Raw genomic sequence first — 24,996 nt, forward strand, 5'->3', positions numbered from 1 at the left:
AGGACAATACCACCCTGGGATAATATGTCATTAGCAAAGGTCATTGCTAAGCACTATAGTCCTATTATAAAACAAAAAAAAAAATGAGGTAACTCATCAGTTATCTAAGTGGCAAATTTGGCATATTCAGCTACTTATCCGGCTACAATTTGGCTGGATTAGAAAGGGGTGTTCGGGGCAGGTTGAGTTATCTGGCTAACCTAGCCAGATATTTTAGTATTTGCCTGGAAATCTTTTGATGCTATTTACAGCAAAAAAAAAAAAAAAGTAAAGATATAAAAGGGCCTGTGCCCTGATTGACAACATCCCCAATTAAATATCCTCTGGCCCCGTCAGGCCCCCACCCCCCCCCCCCGCCAATATTAAAATAGATGATCTTGCTGATCTCGCCCACCCCCCTGGATTAGTTAACAACCTGAACGTCTCTATTCAAACGTAGCCGGAGCCGGACGCTTATCCAGCTGAATATATGGATCAAGTTATCTAGCTTAACTGTAGCTGGATAATTTATCAACTAAACCTGGGCCTCGAGAAGGTCTTATCGCTGAAGACCCAAATATGCACTTTATCCACGTAAATTGGCTGGCTGAAACTCGCCCCCCATTCAATGGGGGCGAGTTTCAGACAAAGCCAGCAAGTGATGGACCAGCACCGGCCGGGACTTCACCACATGGAGAGGAGGGGGGCTTGGGGCTGCCTTTCAGATTGCTGGAAGGAAAAGTACGTGCATGGATGGCATTTTTCAAATTCAAGTGCGGTTCCTCGGGCAAATTTACCCATGCAGGAGCGGTTGGGGGGAGATAGTTTTCAATGTCTGCGTATGAGCTTTCCCTTTTGAACATCGGAGCAAAGACCGCAGGTAAACTTTTTTTTTTTTTTTGCACGGATTTCTCATCCAGGAGGGGGCCATCTGAAAAATTTTCCCCTAAAATGTTCTCTTTTCCTACTTGAAATCTTAGGGTGATGGCGCACCGCTTGGGAAGCCTTGCGTGTTCCTTACACAAATCTGTATCAGCCCCCAAATAAAATACAAATGCCAGGAGGAAATCTGAAAGCAGGAAAGGAGATTTAGACGCAGTCTGACTCCAAGCCAACCGTTCTCAATTTTAAATGTGCTACTAAGGGGTGAGGGTGATGTAGGGAGCTTTGCTACAGAATTGCATTTCCAAGAAATGATTTTTAAATCCAACCCTCATATCTGCTTTGTTTGCAAGGGCACATGCAGCCATCCCCAATGAGTTACAGGAATGCATCCACCAGAGAAGAATAAAAAAAGGACCCTGATTCTTATCACATTAAATATCTAAATTTACTTGTCTGCCCTGGTTGGTTTTTAAGAAAGTTCCTCCACCTCTTGCAATGTGTAGTCTACGATGGTGTCATGCCCTTCGAACTTGAAATAGCCAATGAACTTCTTGTTTTGAAGCAGCATGGGAAACCAATGAACATCATCGGGCCACATCTGATCAAAAGGGATCTGATCCAACTGAAACCAATGAGGACGCATTTCTAATTAAAAGGCAGAGAATAACAAAAGGAGAAATTGGTTATGTAAACTTAATGTGTGCGTCCTCTCAATGCACTATAATGAAAAATGCAAGGTGCTTGCGTTCTGTTTTAACTTCCTATATGTTTCTGCTTAATTCACTGAAATTATGTTTAGCTTGCTTGCAAATTTTTAAATTAACCCTTGGATATAACTTACTAATTTGTTTTTCTTTACATGTTCAATGCACTGTCAAGAGTACCAAATGCTGACTCATGTTTGGAATATTTCCCTTCCCTGCCCCTGCCTCCCCCTCTGTCCACAGCACTGTGGAAAGTCCTTGTGCCTGTTGAGGTTTCTTATTTTGCCCTAAGACCTAACGCCACCTCTTCTCTTGCAATTCTTGAAGTGACCAGTAGGTGGCATCCTAGCTGCTGCTGTGCTCTGTAGTTTCTGGCAGCAGTTCAGCTGCAGCTTATATACCCCCAAAGAGAGGCCCGGAAGGCTTTGCTTCCACGTTTTCCACAAGGTGGGGGAATGAGGCAACGTTCTGTCCTACACTTGGGCAAGAAGGCTTTCATTGGTTGAATAGAATCCGTTCCAGCGTCAGCCAGCCCAGAATTTGCATAAAGTCTTGGCTGAAAGTGCAGAGGAAACGGATCTGTGCCAAGGCCTAGTCCCAGCTCTACACATCCTTCTCAGGCAGCTTCTGCTGATCTGTGCCAGACACTAAGTTCAATGAAAAGTGTCTACTTAGCATTACTTGTATGAATCATTATTTTACCTTTTCCTGTTTTGTGAATTACATCTTTCTTATTAACAAATAGCAATGTTCTTGGTCGGAGGTTAATATTTTTCTTCCTGAGGCAATAGATGATTAGACATGTATATTTGGTCCATAGGGGAATTTCTAGGAACTGTGTGGGGGGCTCAGGGTCCTAGAAACCAGTAGGAAAGAGCAGCTTGTGGGTGTGGTATGTGCCCATAGGCAAGTGGGAACCCAGTTGATAGGTGCAGGAAGGGATGGGCCATGCTTGGCAGGATCCTCTGAGTGTCTATAGGATGTTAAGGGTAACACCAAGGTGTCACATGACCATCCTCTTTTGGCACTTTTCACTAAGAGAGCTTTTTGGAGGGTGATGTGCTGGTCTGTAAGAAAGAAGCGCAGTTAACCCCAATGTAAGTGCTCCATGAAGGAGAAAAATAACAGCAAAGAAAAAATCTGCTTATCCAATTACACCTTCAGTGAGAGGGTGGAGATCAGGAATAAAACAGTGGTACCTAAATGCATCTTGGTGACCCCCACAGTGCATCAGGTTTTCAGAATATCTATAACAAACATGCATGAAAAATCTGCATCTATTAGACCCAATGAATATGCAAATGTCTCATCATATTCATTGTGCTCTTCTTGAAAACCCAACTGGCCATGGCATTACCAAGACTGATTTGGGAATTTCAGTGATAGGATGTTATGGTATCCAAGCTGCAATACAAAATATGCGTTTTAGAAATGGAAACTTGACTTGAGAAGGAATGCAGCTGGGATATTTAAAACTCAGTCTGTAAACTATTTTTCCACTTTTTGCAAAGTGGAAGAAGGGGGATCAGGGACTAAAGTCTGTTTTTGTTTTGCCAATAAAAATGAACTTTCCTACCATCACTTTCTGTTGGCTCTCCACTAAAGCTGTCTGCTCGGAAAATGTGGACGTCCAGTAACTCGGCGCTGCCAAGAAATTCAAATGTGATATGCCCAACCTTCTGCAGCATGTCCACTGCAAGTCCACTCTCCTCCCACAGCTCTCTGCAAAAGTAGTTAAAACACAAACTGGGTAGAAAATAGAGCGACGGTGTGGGTGCATCAGATGTTTTGCAAAGTGGGAAAATGGACTGAGAGGTGTCAGCTAGCTTGTTTATTATTCATTCTGCCCACTGTTGGAAACAGGATATTGTGCTTGATGGATCCTTGGTCTGATCCAGCACAGCATATCTTATATTCTTAGGTGAATTTTTCAATGATTTGTTCAGTTTTATATACTGTCATTCAGTGCAGCCATCATAACGGTTTACAAAAAATCAAACAGAGAATAAACTATTAAAAACACTGATGCATAAATTAAGTGGGAAATAAGAAGGGATCGGGGAGAGGTTGGAGAAAAAGGGAGCATAAGGAAAAGAAGGGAAAAGGATTGTGGTAACAGTATTGATATGCCACTCTGAACCACTCTTGAGCTCTGTTCTTGATCCTGCCATATCCTACCCTGCTGACGTATTTAATTTTAATCCCTTGTTTTATGCTATACATTTAGAAATAATACTGTACTTAGATTTAAAATTTAAAGGTTAAAATAAAAATTAAGTCCTTCCGACAACCTCCTGCTAAAATGGCTCACACGGTGCTAAACATTAGTCACGATTTTCCAGTATTTAAATCTGGTTAGAGGCTGGGGACTGATAGCCATAGAAATGTGCAGAAGGAGCCTAGTTGTTTAAATTACTTTATGTAAATGGAATTGAACAGAATGAATCACAACCCCTCGAGAAATTGGTAGCACATCACTACAGCAATTAGGTTGAAGTGTGATAACATTAAATAGTTCAGAAAGGTAAAATCCTTAGGAGACACTGGCTGCCTGCTCACCGTTTGGCTGCCTGCTCGATGGTCTCCGCTGGCTGCACTTTGCCACCAAACCCATTCCATCGCCCTACCCCAAATCCACGTTTCTTCAGCCCCAAGAGAATTCGCTGCGGTTGAACCACCAGAACCAGGGTGAGCAGCTTGGAAGTGAACATGGCTCTATCTCCTGCAGTACCAAAATACAATGCTTTATTCATTTTCCAATTCGGCCCAACGTGATGACCATTTAGATATTTTTATAAATACATTTTTAGCTGTAGTGAGGCCGTGAGATATCGAGACCTCAGAAATCTCCTCTTCAAAAGTTATCTATTTTGGGGGTTTGTTTTTTTTTCACAACTCATCAATCAAAATAAAAAAAAGAAAGCGGTGTAGTGCACGAACCTGATGCGGAGTCCGCGTTCCGCCCGGCGCGTGGCTCGCAGCGCGCGCAGGAGGCTGGGCTTCAGCAGCCCCTTCCGGACGTCGGCCGGTGAGTGCTGGGTGGCGGGGGGGAAGTAATTGGGGGCTGCACCAGGCGGCCGGAAGCTGGCGGAGGAGGAGGACGCTGCCGCCGCCGCCGTAACGAAGTAGTGAGGTTGGTGCAAGGTCTGAGGTTAAGTTTTGTTTTCTTCCCGGAAGCAATAGACGGTTAGACATGGACATGTGGTAGGGTTTAAATGCAGCTGCTTCCCGTAAAGACGACGCGGAGCAGAATTCCTCCAGCTTGTACTGCCCTGTAGGAGCCCTGGCCCGCCCCGGGCTGGCTGGCAGCGATGAGCCGGTGAGTAGCAGGCCCCGGAAAGTGGAATGCACCCATACTGGCGAGTAAACCGGACGCATGAAGGGACTGCACCGTTTATATAGTTCTGCACTGCCACCATACGTTATGTGTGTTGGCGATTGATGCCGATAGTAGGACAAGGTACCGTGCCAAATAATCCATCAGAACTGTGCTGTTTACATTAGAACACTTCGTTGTGTAATCAGAGCGGGATTAGGCCACTATAACTATGTGTTTTAAACCTTATATCATCTGTAAAAATAAAATAGTGACTCGGCAGTGTTGAAAGCTTTTAGCTTATTTCATGCTTTTAGATGGCACTGTTGATGTCTGCAGGATCAGATGAGAGAAAATTTGCATGCACTGTCTCCATAACATGCACATTTTCTCTCATGCATATTCATTGTGGATATCCTGAAAACCCGACTGGCTGGGGGGGTCCCCAGGACAGAGTTGGGAACCGCTGTGTTAGTCTGAAATGGACTGTATCCTTGAAAGCTCATGTCTCAATAAATTGATTAGTCAATAAGGTGCCACCTGCCTCCTGTCATTTTTGTTACCAGTGATATTAAGTTCTTTGCAAGCATTTTTTCTTATACTGTAATTTTTTTAGTAAAACAGAAATTATTTCTTGCTTTGTGGATGTTTTGGTGTGTTATGAAATTCTTCAAGTTAAATTGGTGGGTATATTAAAATCAAGATAATTGTTTAGGTATTGGTTTTCCTTTCACTTTTTTTTTAAGTCAAAGTAATGGCTTTTACAATAATATTTTTTTAGCTTTACCACTTTTTCCAGCCTTTGAGCTTGTGATTCTTAACAGCTCAAAAGCAGTCATAGTAACCCATTGTTTATTTTAATGGGTTTGAATATCTATGTGATCTGACCATGTTTGGGAGAAGGCGAGGAAAAAATTATGATATTCTCATGGAATGTTACCGCATAGCACCATAGAAGAGGGTATAGCGCTATAAAGGTTCATGGATCCAATTTTTAAAGGATTCAACAAATCAAACTTGAGAAATTGATGAGATCAACACATCCTTCATTTATTAATTAAATAATAATCTTGCAGATAGGTCTTTAGGCAACATCCTTAAGACCTGAAATTCAGAGGATGTAAAAGAATATATGCACATGAGTACATTCTTATAGAGAAGTCCTGAATATTTTGAGTTGGCTTTCTTTTTTTTTTGCAGTATGAAATATTTGTCCATTTCTGCAGCTCAGGGATTTTGCAGGTCTGAAGTCTATTTTAATACTGACACTCTGTTTCTAGGAATAAGGGCCTAATTCTAGGTCTTTTCCAAAGAACACAGAATGGAGAAAAGCCTTAAGGCCTCATTTTAAAAGGCCCGTGCACCTAAAAAAAAAAAAAGGGGTTACGTGCAGAACTGCCAGGCCCAGCAAAAGGCATGTGTCGGGGGCGTGGTCTGGGTGGGGGGTGCGTCAGGACAGCGCCATTAACCGCTGTCCTGGGGAAGCGTGTGCCGGCAGCTGGCCAGCGTGTGGCGGTTACTTCTGCTCTGAAGGAGCAGTAAGTAATGAAACAAAAAAAATTGAGTAGCTAGGAAGGGGTTAGGGGTCGGAGAGGGGAAAGGGTAGGAAGGTTAGGTAGGGGTATAGGGAATTGGGGAAGCCCTGCTCGCATTGCCTTTTAAAATTTCGCCCATACATGTGCGCGTGGACATTAAAAATCCGGCACACATGTGTGTGCAGGAAATGTATTTTATAACATGCGTGCGTGGCTTTGAAAATCTGGTCTTTAATGAATTGGGCTGTATGACTGTAGTTAGTTGTTTTTTAATGTATTGTAGACCTGACTGTTATTTATGTATGCTTTTAAGTTTGCGGCATTTGATGATTGCCTCGCTTCAATTCCGAATGTTCCATGTGACAGTGAGGACCCAGAGATCCAAAACAGCAGCTGAACAGCACTGGTTGACAAGGCAGCAGAGAGATCCCTTTGTGAAGGCAGCACACAAAGAGAGTTATCGCTGCCGAAGTGCTTTCAAACTTCTGGAAATAGATGAGAAACATCGGATACTACACCCAGGACTTTGTGTGGTTGACTGTGGAGCTGCTCCAGGGGCATGGAGTCAAGTGGCCGTGCAGAAGGTGAATGCTGTTGGCAGTGGTAAGTAAAGTTCTTGAATAATTTAGTAGATGGATGTGTGAAGATAATAGATGCTCTAGAATAAACACGTTGCATGTTGAGGGGGTCTTTACAAGAACTTTAAAATCAAGGCCGTGTATTCTCAGATTACAAAATAAAATCTTAATGTGTTTAATAAAGTTTGATATAAATTTTAATACACCTTTTGAGCTTGCTACAAATTCATTCTATAGATATACTTTCTCTGTTAAAAGAGAAACTTGCAGGTTGTGTCTTGTAGATGATCTGGAAATTATCTTTGTTATGGAGGTTTTTTTTAACAAATATTATTTTTTATTTTTACTACTGTCTGATAGATCCAGAAACTCCAGTTGGTTTTGTAATGGGAGTGGATCTTCTTCACTGTGCACCTTTGGAGGGAGCAGTCTTCTTATCTAATGCTGACATCACTGATTCAAGCACCCACATGCAAATCAAGAATAGTCTTCCATCAGGGCAGGCTGACATCATCTTGAGTGATATGGCACCCAATGCCTGTGGGATCCGAGACATGGACCACCAGAGACTTATTGGCATGTGCTTGTCACTTCTCGAGCTGGCCCAGGGCATTCTCATTCCTGGAGGTACCATTCTGTGCAAATTGTGGGATGGAAGAGAAAGCAGTGTCCTGCGGAACAGACTGCTGCAGGTCTTCCGGGATGTGAAGACTGTGAAACCACAGGCCAGTAGGAAAGAGTCTGCAGAGATATTCTTCCTGGCAAAATTTTACCAAAAACAAAAAGGCTCTTTCAGAGAATAAATATTTTCTCTCACAAATTAAGGAATTGTGCTATGACCTTAACAAGTGATGGATACATATGTATATATTTTTATGCCCTGCATAAACCTGTTTACATAGAATTTTAAATGTTTGAGTTTTTTGTCTTTGAACATGGCAACGTGTGTTTACACTCAAATAGGCATCTAGTGTCTTGAGCTTCATAGTGGACCTCAAGATGTAGTTAGGCATTAAATATTGAATTCTAAAGAGATTGCAGTGTTTTGCACGACTGAGATCCGGAATACTCTTTCTGCCGAAAGTGTTGCTGCATACCGAGTCAGCATCTGAATTCTGTACCTTTCACAGGTTTTATTAACAACTCCCTGATGAAGATAAAAGACTATCATATGCAAATTCCCCTGATGCAGCCCTATTGAAAGAGGGCGAAACTCGGCTGGAGTCGGGCTTATTGCATATTCTGATTCTACATAATAAATTTGCTATTGTTGGACATTAGGCTGCTTATTGTGTATTTCTGCTTCCACGGCTTTATTAAACAGCCTTCCTTGCTGTTTTGTTAGTCCCTCACGCATGGGGAAGGTAGTCAGCATCTTTCATATGACCATTGTTAACCCAGAAAGATGAACAAGTATTTGGAAAATGTCGTCTGCTTGCTTTTAAACATTTTGATGGTAGCTTGCTTTTTTTTTTTTTTTTTAAAGCATTGTTAGTGCTTTATTTTTTTAATTGCTGTATCTAGCTTAGATTCTTGGTCACCTAATGCATGAAAGTGCTAATGAATTGGTGTGGAACCTCTTACCTTGGTGCAGGGATTGGGAGAGTTTGGTGCCAATGGCTGTTGGCAGTGTTGGTGAAATCACTCATGAATTTAGCATCCTTAGGTCTTGTTTTTAAATTTTAAAAAAGGACTTTGACCATTGATTTCAAAGAATATTAAATTGGTGGAACCTACTGCTGTGAGTTCACAGCTGCCCATCATCAAACCTATTGATAAAAATAAACTGACAGGCAAAAAAAACCAAAACAGGAATGGGCTGAGTTATGCATGGAGAATACCGTGAAATCCTTGGTCAAGTGTATGGAGATTAAAAAAGCAAATAGAATGTTAGGTATTATTAAGAAAGGAATAAAAACTACAGAACCATTATGATATCCTATTTTATCAATCCATGATATGACAACACCTTTCTCAACATAGATATAGAAAGGGAAACCAGAATGATGAAGGGAAGGGCTCCCCTTTGAATAATGCTAAACTGGGTAGAGCCCTTCAGCCAGGAGCAGAGAGGGCTGAGAGGAGATATGATGGAGGTCTATAAAATCTTGAATGGAGTGGAATGGGTAAAGAGGGAATAGTTATTTATCCTCTCAGAAGGTACAAGGACTAGGGTACATTCCATGAAGCTAATAGGTAGAACATTTAAAATAAAGTGGAGAAAGTATTTTTTCACTTGGCACAGTTTCCATGATTTTTCAGGCTCACTGGCCTATAGTTTCCCCGATCACCTCTGGAACCCTTTTTAAATAATGGGGTTACATTGGCCAGTCTTCAGGTATAACTGGTGATTTTAATGATAGGTTATAAATTACTTGTAATAGGTCTGAAATTTCATTTTGAGTTCTTTCAGAACCCTGGGGTTCTGTGATTTGGTTCACGTGATTTGTTACTCTTGTCATTCTGGCCTTCTACATCTTCCAGGTTCACCATGATTTGGTTTAGTTCATCTACATCGTCACCCTTGCAAACTCTCGGCGGAATGGGTGTCTCCCCAACATCCTCATCAGTAAACACTGAAGCAAAGAATTAATTTTCAGGCCATTGTAATATCTGCATACAAAAAATGGGCCCTCAGGAGGGGCACCTGCTTCCCTCACGCATGCTTATCCACTTCTGGGCACACAATGCAGTAGGCAAATGAGGTGCTGCGTTAAAAAGGAAAAGCTAAGGGAAATTGTGTGTCCCTAACCCCTCCTTGACATCGAATACCCAGGAGAGATGGCTGTGCATGGGTTAGGAAAATGGATGCTTGTTAATTGAGCGTCTGTTCTCTTAACCTGACTGCTGCTGAGCTATTAGTTTTTAAACTTATTTTTTTATGTTATTCTTTTTTTGTTTCCTCCAACTTAATATCTGCAGGATGAGAATTATAATAGAATTCAAGAGTGGAGGAGTAGCCTAGTGGTTAGAGTAGCAGCCTATGAAGCAGGAGACCAGTGTTCAAGTCCCACTGTCACTCCTTGTGAAAGTCACTTTACCCTCCATTGCCTCACATACAAAATAATGGGCGGATCCAGTAAAAATCACAGGAGAGCAGACACTCTCCTGTGTGCGCAATACAGTAAAAAAATGTATTTAAATTAGGCCTGGCAGTAAAAAGCACCCCTAGCGCCTCTCTTTGGACAGGAGCGGCAGCTGTCAGCGGGTTTGACAGCTAACGCTCAATTTTGCTGCCGTCGTTTCTCGAGCCCGCTGACGGCCACAGGTTCGGAAACTGGATGTGGGCAAAATTGAGTGTCCGGTTTTCAACTCGCTGGCTTATTTCAAAAAAATTTTTTTTTTTACTTTTTTAAATTTTCGGGACCTCTGACTTAATATTGCCATGATATTAAGTGGGAGGGTGCAGTGCTTTTCTGTGCACTTGTGCCCGGAGAAATTAGCGCCTACCTTTTGGGTAGGCGCTAATTTCTGAAAGTAAAATGTGCGGCTTGGCTGCATATTTTACTTACTGAATCGCGCGGGAATACCTAATAGGGCCATCAACATGCATTTGCATGTTGCGGGCGGATGCGTGTTTTGGATGCGCTATTACCCCTTACTGAATAAGGGGTAAAGCTAGTGCGTCGGAAACGTGTGTCCAAATGCCGGCTAACAGTGCACTCCATTGGAGCACACTGTACTGTATCGGCCCGTTAGATTGTAAGCCCTCTGGGCCTAGGGAAATACCTACAGTACCTGCATGTAATCTGCTTTGAAAAAAGTGCGAAAAGCTGAATATAAAACTCTTAACTAAAGTCAAAAGAATGTTGGATAAAGGCAGAGGCTGCCTTAGTGGCTGGCAATGAAGAAACAGGGTAAGCTATTTTAGCTCTACCTCTAATATTGCTGCATGAGCCAACCTGCAGGGGCTTTACAGAAGGCATGAGCAAAAGCTGCATGGAACCCTAAACAACTTCCTGGGCAGACCGAATGGAACACTTGGGTGTTTTACTGCCATACTTTACTATTTTACTATATTAATGCTACATTTCAACTGTTAACATGCCTCGGGGGCGCTTACTGAGTTGTAAAATTATACAGTATAGTTCTGCGTGTCATCCACAGTATAAAATTAAAACACTGCGGTGCAGTGGGATGGCAGAGCAGAAATACAATACAAATCTGTCGGACCTCTTTGTGTGTGAGATTTATCCACGGAGTCAGCGCGAAGGGACGGACTCCGGTTTCTATTCTCCATCCCCGGTCCCCCGCCTCCCATAGTGAGTGGGCGGGGTCTCAGCGTCTGCCCGCCTCCTTCCTCCGAGATCCCACGCCGGCTGCGCAGCCGCACAGCGCCTCCCCCCTCCAGCAGCGACTTGAATTTACGCGCCAGCCGTCTGGCGCCCCTTCCGAGCAGCGCGCATGCGCAGTCTGTCCTTCCGGAAGCGGCACAGGAAGCGGGTCCTGGCGGGGTATTGGGAGGTAAGAACGCAGAGCTTCTCTACTCACGCTGCGGCAACCTGATAGGGGTGAAAGTCTCACCACCCTGAAAGTATCCTGGGGTACATCTCATTCCCCCCTCCCGGGTTAACGCCTCTATCGCTGGCGGTCTGGCCAGCCGGGGGTTCGCTCCCCCGCCTCGTTCCGCTTAGGGCATTGTCCCGAGGTACGCACCTGGGCCACTCTCTTAGTTGCTGCTCGGGGTAATGTTCTGGGGTAAACCCCCGGACCGCAGGCGGTCTACCAGCCCCTGCTCAAGGCACTTTCCGGGGATACTCTCTCACTTCTGCGTGCTGCTCGGGGGGATTATCCCGGGATACACACCCTCTGGGCCGTTGTGCCAGCCCTAATCTGGGCACGAACTGGGAATACACATCCCTAATGCTGCTTTGTCATCTCGTTCTCGGGGTGCTATTCCAGAATTCCTCCTGTGTTGTTGGTGGTCTACCCTCCCCTGCCAGGGATGCACAGCCTCGGTGTTACTCTACTAGCCTATACCCAGCCTGGCATCCCATCTTGGGTTTCATGCCAGCCCTTACTCGGGATCGTATCCTCTATGCACTTTCCTAGTGTTGCTTTGGTAGCCCCTGTGTAGGGTGGTATTGGGGATAACCTTTCTGATGATCAGGACTATATTCTGGGATAAGAACATGCCATACTGGGTCAGATCAAGGGTCCATCAAGCCCAGAATCCTGTTTCCAACAGTGGCCAATCCAGGCCATAAGAACCTGGCAAGCACACAAAAACTAAGTCTATTCCATGTTACCGTTGCTAGTAATAGCAGTGGCTATTTTCTAAGTCAACTTAATTAATAGCAGGTAATGGACTTCTCCTCCAAGAACTTATCCAATCCTTTTTTTAAATACAGCTACACTAACTGCACTAACCACATCCTCTGGCAACAAATTCCAGAGTTTAATTGTGCATTGAATAAAAAAGAACTTTCTCCGATTAGTTTTAAATGTGTCACATGCTAACTTCATGGAGTGCCCAATAGTCTTTCTATTATCCGAAAGAATAAATAACAGATTCACATCTACCCGTTCTAGACCTGTCATGATTTTAAACACCACTATCATATCCCCCCCTCAGCCATCTCTTCTCCAAGCTGAAAAGTCCTAACCTCTTTAGTCTTTCCTCAAAGGGGAGCTGTTCCATTCCCCTTATCATTTTGGTAGCCCTTCTCTGTACCTTCTCCATGGCAATTATATCTTTTTTGAGATGCGGCGACCAGAATTGTACACAGTATTCAAGGTGTGGTCTCACCATGGAGCGATACAGAGGCATTATGACATTTTCCATTTTATTCACCATTCCCTTTCTAATAATTCCTAACATTCTGTTTGCTTTTTTGACTGTCGCAGCACACTGCACCGACAATTTCAATGTGTTATCCACTATGATGCCTAGATCTCTTTCTTGGGTTGTAGCACCTTATATGGAACCTAACATTGTGTAACTATAGCATGGGTTATTTTTTCTCTATATGCATCACCTTGCACTTATCCACATTAAATTTCATCTGCCATTTTTATTTATTTATTTTTTTATTTATTTAGGGTTTTTATCTACAGATATTCGTAGGTATATCATGCCGGTTTACATAGAACAGTATTAACAGAGAGAGTTACATAAAACTAGAGCATTGTTAACAAAAGAGATAGGGAATATCAAGACGTAGAGTAATAGCAATCAGGTAACAATATGAGAACAATGGCAAAAACAGAGAAACAGCTGAGATGTTATAAAAAACAAACAAACAAACAATGGATTGAGCATTAAACAAGGTATTGCGTAAGTAGAATAATGGGTTAAGGGTAAGCTTGTTTAAAGAGCCAGGTTTTGAGTTTTTTCTTAAATTTCTGTGTGCACTGTTCTTGTCTGAGATCTGGTGGCATGGAATTCCAAGATGATGGACCTGCAACCCATGTGCCGCTCTTGCTAGTCTGCTATTCTGGAATACATTATTTCAGGTTTTCCTCTATTTTAGATCTAGTACTGATAAATTTTCACAAGATCTCTTGCTGTTTCTCATGAACATTGAATCTTTTCCTGGTAAATCTTTTTTCTGATTTCTGAAATTCAAATTTTTTATTGCATTTGTTTTGAATGTGATATCTCTGGAGTAACACAGCACCCACACTACTTTTATATTTGATGACTGCATCTTGATTCTTCATGGATGCCACTTTTTATTCTTTTTTTTTCTCCTTGCTGTGTGTTTCTTTATGAGTTTGGACTTTTGAAGTTTTATACACGTTGTAGTTCTAAAGGAATTTAAAATTATATGCTGATGACATTTGAAGATGGATTCCTTGCTGTTTTTCAGATCTATGTGTAGCTGATAGACCAAAATCATCATGGAGGATATGGAGGACAATACCACTGTCTTCTCCACCTTGAAATCTTTTAATACTTTTCTTTCTCAACGATCAGAAGGGATGTCATCCAGCCTGGCTTCTTCTGGCTCCTCTGGCATTTCTCTGCAGCAACAGTATCTGCAGAGGATTCAGGTGAGCTATCTCTTGCTGCTGGTACCTGCTGTCATCCTTTATTTGGGTGGAGAGTGATGTTGTTTAAAGGAAGACAACTTTTGTTAGTTCTTAAACCCCCCTTTTGTATTTGAAGTGAGCGTTAATTTATATAGATTGTAGAATCACTCTGCTTAAAAAATATTTGGTAAGTTGTTTAACTTGGTGTGTTTTGAGGAAAATCGTTTTGGTTTTGTTAGCATGTGTTTTATGATATACAGGTAGTTTGGGGTTGGATAATTTTTGCATGTGTTCTTTTTATGATATATAGGTACATTGGAGCTAGATAATAATAATTTGTAGACTTCTAGGCAGTTTCCAGGATTCTTTTAATATTTCCTTTTTATGTTCAGATTTGTTTATTAAACCATACTGCACACACAGCGTAATAGGCAATTGTTCCTTTTACAAACTCCCCTTGACCCCATCCTCCCCTGCACTCTGAATCTACCCTTTTGAAGCTACCACCCAACTAGTAACAGAACAAAATCAGACAGACTTCTTCCACTCTTAGTAATTTTTAAGAATTAAACTGCGAGCTCTGTGTGGCAAAGAGGAAATGTATATCCAAAGTCAGTTTCTTCTTCGGGGATCCAGATTTTCTAGAAAGTAGTTCCATTGTCAACAAGTTACGAATATTATTTCTCCACTACATCATGAAAGGAGCCTCAGGTTGATGCCAGCAGATTAGAATAGACATTTTATCCACAAGAAAAGCTTTATAAATCTACAGCTTCTGAGTAGAAGTACTTGAGCATGCATAGAACAAACAAGTCTTCAAACAAAGCAGAATTTGTATCCAACTGAAGAGACAAGTCCAGAATCTGCTCTACATAAGTGAACACCTTCTTCCAACAGGACTATATTTTACTATATTGACCAGAATGAATGTCCAAGAGTGCCCGCTTCCATTTAACATTTAATGCACCAGTCTGAGTCTGCGATTCAGGCCAAAAACTCTTGCCTGTGAGAGATGTACGGTCTTGTAAGAAATTTGTACTGTTTCATATAGAAAAGCATTACTTGGTGTTTTATTGATCTGGTTAAATCATCTAATAAAATTGTTGATGGACATCTGAATCTGTAGTTCATGAGACCATTTGTTTCATATGTCCTCAAATTTCTACTCTTCAGATAGCAATGACACACATTTATGCGATGTTGAAAGAGAGCTTACATAGAACCTCCATATCAAACCATTCCTTTAAAATTTACCAATTAGCTGTGAGATCAGCTAAATTTTAAAGATTTGACATCATGCCTTCATAACAGACAGCCATACAAATTCCTCTGTGCAATCTCAAAGAACCTTTGAATTTCTTCAAAAGAATGAGTGACTCTCCTACCATCTATAATCCGATTGAGATAGATTAGACTTTTCATTGTCCATTTAGAGAATGTACTGGGAAGCGTGTCAGGACCAAAGTCACTATTACATCTTCTAGGTCGAAAGGGGGATTTTTTTTTTTTTTTATAATTTAAGCTCAATTTAGAAGCCATTTTTCTTGTAAAGGCACTATTGGTGCATGATTACTGATATGCAATGGGAGTTTTGCCCTTGTGATATGTAAAACAAAGCTAAGAGATGCGTGAAAGCCATTGCCAAGGTTATTTGTATTTAAATCTCCCACAGGTCTTAAATTGGCAGCATTAATTGTGTCAGAGATGTGACTTTTTCCCCCTCCATATAAAACATCTAATCTCTTTATACAAAAGATCAAGCTGCTCCTTTGCTAAGTAAATTGGAAGAATACAAAAAACATAGATCCATTTAGGAAGAATTATTGTAAGAAGATGAATCCTGCCTAATAAACAGAGAGACAAATTTGTCCAATTCATCAAAGAGTTTCTGGCATTTTCCAATAATCTTACTACATTTTAAAGTTGAGAGATGAGAGGTCCTTGGGCAACAGAATCCCTAAATACTTAATTGCATCATTAGCCCATCGAAGAAAGAAGTCGCCTTTCCACCTATTTGCAGGCCATTCAAGCTTGAGAGAAAGCCGCACCATGATTTCAAAAACTCTCCATTTGGTCAGAGGGGTAAATGGGGTGGGGGGTGGGATGAGCAGGAGAGGGTCCCAGAGAAGAAGGTAAGGCAAGTCTACTCCCTCTCAGCGCATCATGTGACACCCCCCCTCCCCCACATTTTCCTTTTATATGTTCATCTGGACAGCCATGGTTGATCACAGCTTAATACCCCAAACCACAGCTTGGTCGCGTGGTATAAATTTTGACTGAAAGCTGAAATGGGCAAATCTGTAGGGGCAGTATTCAAAAACCACCAGTATGGCCCAGCATGTAAAGCTAGAGGATAACTGCACGGAACAGCAATTACTATCTTAGGAAGCTTGCTGGGCAGACTGGATGGACCATTTAGTCCTTTTCTGCCATCATGTCTATGTTTCTATGGTATTTGAGAGAGAAAACTGACCTGCAAAATGCTCTGTAAGAGGACCAACTTTAGCTCTGTAATGGTTTATCTACTGTTACTGATTCTTGCTTTACCTTTTCCTTCTTTCTCTGCTTACCTCTCTCCATCTTCTTGATTTGGTCAGCTGGAAGAGCAAGAAAAGCAGATCCATTCAAAATCTCGACTAGTACAGGTGGAACGAGAGAAGCTGCAGATGGAGCTCAGCCACAAACGAGCTCGCATTGAGCTAGAGAAAGCAGCTAACACCAGTGCTCGGAACTATGAGGTATGCTGAGCAATGTTCTTGCATTTTCTGTTGTGAATCCAGTCCTAGGATTGAAAACTATGAATTCTGGGATTATGGTGAATGAGTTAAAACCAGAAGAAACCAAGGATTTTAAGATTCCTCTAGATCTTGCACACCAGGGGTGAAATACACTTGCCATGAACTCCTGTGGAATCGATCCAAGGATACGGGGTGGATGGCACCACAGCTAGTGTGGTATTCATGACTGAGGATGGGCTTTCCGCAGTCATTAGGGTGGAAAACTGCAGGATTGTTAGCCCACCGGAAGCTTAAGCTAAACATGTCTAAAATGAAGTTGTGGCTTAACAGGAGTAGAAGAGAACTGATGTGTTAGCTCTCACTTTTGTATTGTGTTGCAACCAAAAAAGAGAGTATGTAGTTTAGAAGTATATTTGGACTCCCAGTTTACAATATCTGAGCAAGTTTCTCGAGTTGTATGTACAGCTTTTATGGCCCTGAGATATTTCTGACAAGTGCACCCACTCTTGGAGAGAGAGGATCTATTTAGGGTAATGCATGCATTAATATTGGATACGATAGACTATTTTAGTGCCCTCTATCGGGGGCTGCCAGTAGTAAGAGTGAAGCAACAGCAGCCAATTTGGTTTGGGGGGGGGGGGAAATAATTCCGAACATGTTACACTAATCTTTAATAAATTGCACCGCTTCTTGTGGTAATTTTCAAATGCCTTCGTAGAGGAATTCCAGGGTACTTGGGTTGCCACATCAGTATGTGCCACGGAGGGCTCTCGGGTTGTTGCAGCAGGCACTGTCAGTGGTTTTTGCAATGCTTACTGTTACTAGGCAAAGCGCTTTTGAATGTTTTTGGTCCCATGTTGTGAAATTCTGCCTCACTGAAAGGGTAAAAAATCTGGGCTGTTTCAGCAGGTGTTGGGTGAAGGTTGAGGAGACGTGAGCTGTGATGCAGACGACTGGCATCTGGTTGTTATGAGGCAGGGTGGGGTTTTTGATGATGGGTATGAGGTTAGGGTGGTCTTGGAGGAGAGAGTTTTATTTTTTTTTTTATGTGGGGGTAGTGATGGTGAATGTATTAATTATCATGGGTAGGGGTGGGATATTTGAGGGTTTTTTTTTAAATTTGTATGCGATTTGCTATAATCTGCTCTGGGGTCTTGAATAAAAAAGACTTCCTATTTGAGTTCATAATGCCATTAATGTTTGCATTAATGATTCTGTTATTTAAGAAGGCTGAAATCCCTTAGTATACTTGTAACATCTTTGCACTTTCCCGACACCCACCCACCAGGGGTTGAACCCATGGCCACCTGGGAGTTCCAGTATGCACTGTGTAGGTTTCACACCTGTGTGCGTGCCCTCTCCTGGAAACCCTCCACCTCACCAGCTGAGGTTCAAATTCATTTTGGATAGCGACTCTGCCCGCAAAACTATTCCCTGAGGGGTTTTTGGGGGGACATTGTGACTCCACAATCTTGGGGGTCCCAGTTTCCAGAGAAGAGCTCGCAGGCTGGTATCACCCAGCTTCTCACTAACCTTGTATTTCAAATCAATCTCAAGAACAGCGGTAATAAACTGATGAGTTTATTATTAGCGAGGAGGAACAGTGAACAAAAATGACACAAAAATCTGCGTTGCACCAAGCAGGGGAAAGGGATTGCATAACATCGTTCTTACTTTCTGTTGAACTTAATTGCAGATTTTAAGCACTGCTCTAACTTAATAATAGTTCTACTAACTCTGGCAGTCCAACTTCAGCTGCATCTCTTTCTTCCAGCTGCTGTCACCTCCCTCAGACAGTTTCTAACTGAGATGTCTTCCCGAATCCATTGTAGCAGAGGTAGTGCCATCAGCGGGCTCTGGCTGAGGTTAACCCCTTCAGCGCCAGCTGCTGGAGACTGTGGAACACTGCCACCTGCTGTCCAGTCAAAGAAGTTTTAAACCACAGTAACATATACAGACTGTGAAACTACTGTTTCACCACAATACTTGTTTTTTTTAACCTGATAGTTTCTCTTTTATCTCCCAGCACCAGGAACATTTGTTTACAACTCTCTGGGTATATACTCTCTGGTCATGGCAGTAATGAGGACTTCTGTATTATTGAAGGCCATGACTTGCTTCCCTGGGGCTGTGAACCCTGCTTTCGCAGTATCCCCAGCTGACCCAGGCTGTTGAGGACCTGATCTGGAAATTGAACCAGGGCTCTTCTGCATGGCACCGGGCTGGCGCTTAGTGTGCTGCTTGTGATATGTCTAGTGCTGGAGAGAGAGACAGAGAAGGAATCCTTATTGGTCACTGATATGAACATACTCCAGTTCAGCTGACTTATTTGTGCACTTTTGCATACATTCAGACTTTTCTTCAAAGCTTTAGCAATTAAGTGTACTAGAGATGCTGGAAGACGATATAAAAAGATGATACAAAATTGTTCAGAGTAGTTAAATCACAAGCAGATTGTGATAAATTGCAGGAAGACCTTGTGAGGCTGGAAAATTGGGCATCTAAATGGCAGATGAAATTTAATGTGGACAAGTGCAAGGTGATTCATATAGGGAAAAATAACCCATGCTATAGTTACACAATGTTAGGTTCCATATTAGGTGCTACAACCCAAGAAAGAGATCGAGGCGTCATAGTGGATAACGATGATTTCAAGATAGAGGTCTTTAAGATCATGAGAGGTCTAGAACGGGTAGATGAGAATCGTTTTTTACTCTTTCGGATAATAGAAAGACTAGGGGGCACTCCATGAAGTTAGCATGTGGCACATTTAAAACTAATCAGAGAAAGTTCTTTTTCACTCAACGCACATGGAATAGACTTAGTTTTTGGGTACTTGCCAGATTCTTAATGCCTGGATTGGCCACTGTTGGAAACAGGATGCTGGGCTTGATGGACCCTTGGTCTGACCCAGTATGGCATGTTCTTAAGACAGATTTCTTGTATAATTGTGTCATGCAGTGTTACCAGGAGAGGGAGGTGAATACTGGTATCTCCCTGAGTAAAACCACTGATGTGTTGGGAAAAACTGAATCAGCATCTGTTATCTTGTATGTAAATTCACTTTTACATTTTATTGGCTGTTCCTTCTTATCTTGCTTAGTATTCCTTTTCTCCTCCTATGTAAATTCATAATCCATTGCTTTCCACATGACAGTCTGATGTGCACATGACTGACAGCATTCTTGTCTCATTAAATGGCGTCCTTGCTAAAGAACAAGGGGATTTTGAATCCAGAAAATAAAATGCAAGTTAAATGGTCTAAATATTATAATTTTTAAACAGTTTCTTGCAGTGCCAGTACATTTATTATGTAGGAAGAGTGGAGCTGTAAAGTGGCAGTGTGGTAATTACTTTGCTCATATGAATGCGTCATGGGAATAGAGGTTTGTAGAGATCTTTGCACAGTTTTGCATAATCCTTCCTATGTGTATAAACTGGGTATTTTGTTCCTGTACTTGGTTGTACGGCTGTGTAGAAACATAACCATTTTTCTGTCGTGTTGCAGTTTTAGTTACATTTAGTGTAAGGTTTTGTTACCGGGAGTTTGTGACTCCAAGTGGTCACTGGAACAGCAATTGGGCATTTGATATTTTATCAGGACACTGCAAAATGAAGCCTAAAGCGGGTCCAGTGAGTCCGTTTTGCTGTGTGGGTTGTCCTGTATAGAAACAAAAGATCAGGAATACCCTGATTGACTCCATTGTTTGTAAAACACTTTTGTTGCTTGTAGAGTATAAAGAGTCCATTCTTTTTTTGTCTCTATCTTTTCTGAAGGTACAGGCTGTATGCACTTGGGGAGTATCTTGTGTTTCTCACAATCAGACAATCACTAGGTGTGCTATTTTCATACATCAGCAAAACAAATGCTAAATTGCATGCATACTTTACAAAAAGAATGCAGTTTATGTATTCAGACAAGTGGGTGCATTAATAAAATTGCAGTCAGCAAATAAATAAATGCTCAGATTGCTGAGATACAGGAGCACCAAGGACAATTTGTTTGAGCATCTTTGAAAACAGAGACCTCAATGTTAGGATGGTCATACGCAGGGCCGGAGGAACCACTAGGCGAGCTAGGCCTGTGCCTAGGGCGCCACGATTTAGGGGGCGCCACGGCAGGCGGCAAAATTTTGAAAGGGCAAAAAGTGCCCTTTCAAAATTCTGCCAGCCCCCGCCTCACCGAGCCACCCTCACGATGCCCCCCTTGTGGTCCAGTGGAGGGCCCGGGAGTGATCTGCCGCTCCCGGGGCCTCGGCTGCCACTCAGCAAAATGGCGCCGGTGGCCTTTAGCCCCTACCATGTGACAGGGGCCAACCAATGGCACCGGTAGCCCCTGTCACATGGTAGGGGCTAAAGGCCACCAGCTCCATTTTGGTTAGTGGCAGCCGAGGCCCCGGGAGTGGCAGATCACTCCCGGGCCCCCACCTGGACCACCAGGTATTTTGTAAGTTTTCTTTTGGGGGGGGGGGGGGGAGGAGGCGGGGCTGCAGCTGGGGGCGGTGCAAGGCTGAAGGTGCCTAGGGCGCCCAATCCCCTTGCACCGGCCCTGGTCATACGGTCTATGACCATCTTAAATTAAGGTTACCATATTTTCAGAACCGAAAACTGATAGTTTCTGCTCAATTTTAGTGTTTCAACTGTGGTTTAGCTGTTGAGGTCCGAGGGCAGGTGATTTCTTCACAGACTTCCCTTCTCTCTCTCTTCAGCACTTAAAAACCCGGGTACAAACCTCCGAGTATGTTCAGAGCAGCACCCGCAAGGACGGAGAGGACATGTTTGGTTACTGGTCAAGTTCTCTGGGTGACGGGAAACCTGTTGCAAGGTCAAAAGCAGGACCTTGTGGCGTGGTTTAACTTTATGGATGCATCTAAATATAGAGGCCAAAAATGACTCTTCCAGTTTTAGTGGGGCTTATAGTAAACCTACTTGGGTAGAGCTAGAAGTGACACAGATGCCCCAAGCTTTGCATGCTGTTTTAGAAAGGAACTCTACTGCCGACATGTCTTCTAAGCTTCTCTGAAATGCACTACATTTCTTGCAAAGAATATTGCAGCCTACTTAAAACTCAGCAGCTCTAAGGATTCTTGTCCTTTATCTAAAAAAAAAGTTACCCTTCTCGTGCCCAGCCCTCCCCCGCCACAGAACGTTCCTTATATTTTAGTGCCTCTCTCCGGGACTGGGGTGGGGGCAGAGCTTCGATGCAGACCTGACTGGTTTCCTTCTAACACAGACATCCTATCCTTTTTCAGCGAGAGGCAGACCGAAACCAGGAGCTCCTCGCTCGGATAAGGCATCTTCAGGAAAAGGAAGTGGAGGCGGAGAATCAACGGAAGGAGCAGATTGAAATGAACAAATCACATAAGAAGAGCATGGAGGCCCAGGGCAAGAAACTGCAGGAGAAAGAGGTCAAATTGTCAGAAGCTAATGAGGTAACCTAGCATAGCCCAAAGATGTGATTCGAGCTTAAATACCCAAACGAGGAATTAGAAGAGTTTACAGCCAAAATGAGTAGTCATTGTGAATAAAAGTAGTCATAAACTGTGTTAAACTGAACACAGCTCGCTTCTTGGAAACACGGCACAAACCCCCTTTACCTGACTTTCTAGATTGGCCCCCAGCTCCAAATCATGTTCTACATTATTCCTTTGTCAAAATGCAGAGGTGCATTTGTGATGATGTCACCAGCATCTGGAATTAGGTGGAGGAATCAGTCTGAGCATGGTTACACTATGGTGTTCTCATTAAATAAGGGGAAGAAGGCAATAGGCCTTGCCCACACTTATTCACTCCACCATTCAGCAGCTTTCTCTTGCTCCTAGAGGCATCCATACCTGGCCTGCCTTCATAGATACTCGGCTTCAGCCCCCACCGCTTCCTCACCTAGCTCGGCCATAGCATGAATCTGGGTATGTGCATCATAATTCTGGCTGGTCGATACGGCTCTCAGTAACCCCAGCACAATCCACCACCTTATTTTAATGTACTTAAAAGCATTTGCACAGTCCTGATGCATAAGGTTCGAGGGGGAAAATCTAAATAGAAATGTTTATGGTGTAAAATGTAATTACAGAGAACACAAAGAGCAAGGACTGCACTTCATTGAATCAATATACAACACAACAGTGCAGGCACATATCAGAGTCCGATTTAAATTCACAAGTGTGTATTTATTTTTTTCTTTTTTTAAATTTTTTGAGTGACAACTCCACTGGCTTAGAATATCACAAATTCAAGAGGGTCCCCCGACACGGACCCATGTTTCGCCGAGGCTGCGTCGGGAGGGACATGAAGCTCAACAAACAATCTGAAATAAAGTACATACAAATCAGGACTGTAATGAACAATGGACTTACATGCTGACCAAAATCAAGCTTAATGTAATTGAAATCATAACATACCTTAGTACATGGAATTCATACCTGGCAGGGAGTGCGCCAAAACTTAAAACAAGAAGACCTTTAAAAACAACAGAAAAGGCGCGAAAGGGTATGAATTCCATGTACTAAGACCAATTTGGTTTTAAATTAGTCTGTTGCCTATGTTGAAGAAATGTAGGATCCTTTTTATCTAAAGCACTCCTCAACTGATCACTGAGTTTAACTGGGTTAGGGTGAGCAAGGAAGCAATAGAGAAATCGGAAGCATTCTAGCCAGGTCAGCAAGCCGTTTGTTTTTCCTTGTCATAGTTTATAAAGAAAAAATATCCCCTGCTCCGTACTTGAAGTGATTTGTTTGATCTGCTTCCATGGTATTGCGGGATGGACCTACCTGAATAACTACAGCCTTAACTGTTCAGCACTGTTCAGCACTTTTGAACTGGCCTACCCACCCAGAGACAGTCTATCCCAGAAGCTGCACTCTTTCGAGAGTGGCAGGTGCTACTCTATAGTGAATTGCTATGAGATCAATACTCAGCCTGATGCCAGGTCAGCCCTACCAGTCCCAGCTGATGCAAAAGCTCTGTCTGAGACTTGAACCCAGATCTCATGTTTAGCCATGCAGAACACTTATCACCAAACCATCACTAGGAGAGAGAGCGTTTCTTTTAGGTTACTGAAGTAGCTTGTTTGATAGATCAAGGGCAAAAGAAGGGTGAGAATTTGTTCTGTCTGCTTGCATATTAAACTCTTTTTTTGATATCTGCTGCTGCTTGTCTCTCTGTATTCTGAGCTAGTGACCCATCCTTACATTTATTTTCTGTCCCTGTCTACTTTTGGCACCTTATTTTTCCTCGCTGCAGACTATTATTGTGTTAAGAGGGAAAATCTCTGAGCTGCAGCAGAAGTTAATGACTCAGGAGATGCAAATCGTGACACAGGAAACGCAGAGACAGGAGCTGGTGGAGCAGCTGGATGTGCAGCACAAGTGAGTCTTGGATCAGTAACAACCTGACAAAAACTCCTTCCTTTCTCAGCAGCTGCCGTCTTTCAGTAAACTTTCAACAACTTTTCATTTCGGCTCTTCAAAGAGCCTTTTTGATGTGAAGGAATGGGTTCTAAAGCTAGTGACGACACGAGGCTCTAACAGAAATTTAATTCCATTTTATGGACAAGAGGACGGTTCTGCTTAACTCTGTAGCATGAATGTGAGAAGAGTTGGTGGAGGGGAGGCAGTTCATCCTTGGTTTCCAGTTGTTAATAATGCAGAAAGGAGGAGGACAATGATGGCATTTTTACCTAACTGTGTAAACACATCTAGGTAGATAATGGGGCTTGCTAAAGGCCACAGATTAGTGGGAGAATGTGTGTGTATATATATATATATATATATATATATATATATATATATATATTCAAGAATGTCTGAGTTCTGACTTAACTTGCTGTTCACCTCTTTAGACCCCCCTTCTACTTCTGGAGCTAAGCTGAATTTGCAAGTGTGAAGACTTGCGTTGTGCAGAACTGGAGGTGCCCCTGCTGCTTGTTCTCTCACACTGCGAGCTTACACCTTAGCTGTCTCAGAAGCTGGCTCCCTGAACTGTTCTGTAGTGAAGCTGGAATGCATTTGTGACACGTGGATGATTTTAGATGAGGTAGAATTAATTCCCTGTGTAAACAAGTGCAGTTATGTAAAGATATGGTCCTGAAACGGAGAGAAAAGGAGAGAAACATAACTATGATGGCAGATAAGGACCATAAAAACAGAAAGCACAGCTGTATTGCTACCATGATGCCATGTTTTATTTAATGACTTATGAAGCTTGTGAGGTTATTTGCATTTTCATTGCTTATCTTTTTAAGGTGGCTAGCATAAAATGCTTTACAGTGGAAGCAATGGTTTCTGT

At 42.5% G+C, this 24,996-nt stretch overlaps 3 protein-coding genes across 13 annotated transcripts in view; 2 read left to right on the forward strand and 1 right to left on the reverse strand.

Moving 5' to 3' along the window:
• Positions 1 to 865: 865 nt before the first annotated feature.
• Positions 866 to 4,640, reverse strand: NUDT1 (nudix hydrolase 1). Its single transcript, XM_029576013.1, has 4 exons — positions 4,509 to 4,640; positions 4,128 to 4,290; positions 3,145 to 3,290; positions 866 to 1,509 (listed from the first exon to the last, which is right to left on the reverse strand). Exons 2-4 carry the CDS (start codon positions 4,277 to 4,279, stop codon positions 1,334 to 1,336), a joined length of 474 nt encoding a protein of 157 aa, XP_029431873.1. The 5' UTR covers positions 4,280 to 4,290; positions 4,509 to 4,640; the 3' UTR covers positions 866 to 1,333.
• MRM2 (mitochondrial rRNA methyltransferase 2) lies at positions 4,129 to 8,272 on the forward strand. 7 transcript variants are annotated; one of them, XM_029576011.1, is made up of 3 exons: positions 4,129 to 4,256; positions 6,733 to 7,022; positions 7,358 to 8,272. In XM_029576011.1, the coding sequence occupies exons 2-3, from the start codon at positions 6,746 to 6,748 to the stop codon at positions 7,798 to 7,800; spliced, it is 720 nt and encodes a 239-aa protein (XP_029431871.1). In that variant the 5' UTR covers positions 4,129 to 4,256; positions 6,733 to 6,745; the 3' UTR covers positions 7,801 to 8,272. The 7 variants fall into 7 exon arrangements, with proteins under 7 accessions (XP_029431871.1, XP_029431869.1, XP_029431868.1 ...); XM_029576009.1 differs by lacking the exon at positions 4,129 to 4,256 and adding an exon at positions 4,470 to 4,596; XM_029576008.1 differs by lacking the exon at positions 4,129 to 4,256 and adding an exon at positions 4,627 to 4,701.
• Positions 8,273 to 11,312: 3,040 nt separating this feature from the next.
• MAD1L1 (mitotic arrest deficient 1 like 1) overlaps positions 11,313 to 24,996 on the forward strand; it is an 841,854-nt gene continuing 828,170 nt past the window's right edge. For 3 of the 5 annotated variants that reach the window (XR_003852570.1, XR_003852571.1, XM_029576301.1), the window contains exons 1-4: positions 13,841 to 13,993; positions 16,570 to 16,710; positions 21,963 to 22,142; positions 23,953 to 24,077. Coding sequence is in view for 3 of the 5 variants with exons in the window: in XM_029576301.1 (XP_029432161.1) it covers positions 13,841 to 13,993; positions 16,570 to 16,710; positions 21,963 to 22,142; positions 23,953 to 24,077 (599 nt within the window). In the remaining 2 variants the exon portion in view is untranslated. Of the gene's footprint in view, positions 11,462 to 11,492; positions 11,646 to 13,809; positions 13,994 to 16,569; positions 16,711 to 21,962; positions 22,143 to 23,952; positions 24,078 to 24,996 lie in introns of those variants that run through there. The other 2 variants (XM_029576299.1, XM_029576300.1) reach the window with 2 other exon arrangements.

The sequence above is a fragment of the Rhinatrema bivittatum genome, chromosome 14 (genome assembly GCF_901001135.1).
Source record: "Rhinatrema bivittatum chromosome 14, aRhiBiv1.1, whole genome shotgun sequence".
Classification (NCBI taxonomy): Eukaryota; Metazoa; Chordata; class Amphibia; order Gymnophiona; family Rhinatrematidae; genus Rhinatrema; species Rhinatrema bivittatum.

Bases quoted from the DNA above. Each gene is read 5' to 3' on its own strand.
- NUDT1 (XM_029576013.1), bottom strand. From the start codon at position 4,279: ATGTTCACTTCCAAGCTGCTCACCCTGGTTCTGGTGGTTCAACCGCAG. The intron at 3,291-4,127 runs GTGAGCAGGCAG...CTACTTTTGCAG, and splicing joins ATCGAGCAGGCAGCCAAACG to AGAGCTGTGGGAGGAGAGTG. The intron at 1,510-3,144 runs GTAGGAAAGTTC...CCTTTTAATTAG, and splicing joins AGAGCCAACAGAAAGTGATG to AAATGCGTCCTCATTGGTTT.
- MRM2 (XM_029576005.1), top strand. From the start codon at position 6,722: ATGCTTTTAAGTTTGCGGCATTTGATGATTGCCTCGCTTCAATTCCGA. The intron at 7,023-7,357 runs GTAAGTAAAGTT...ACTGTCTGATAG, and splicing joins GGTGAATGCTGTTGGCAGTG to ATCCAGAAACTCCAGTTGGT.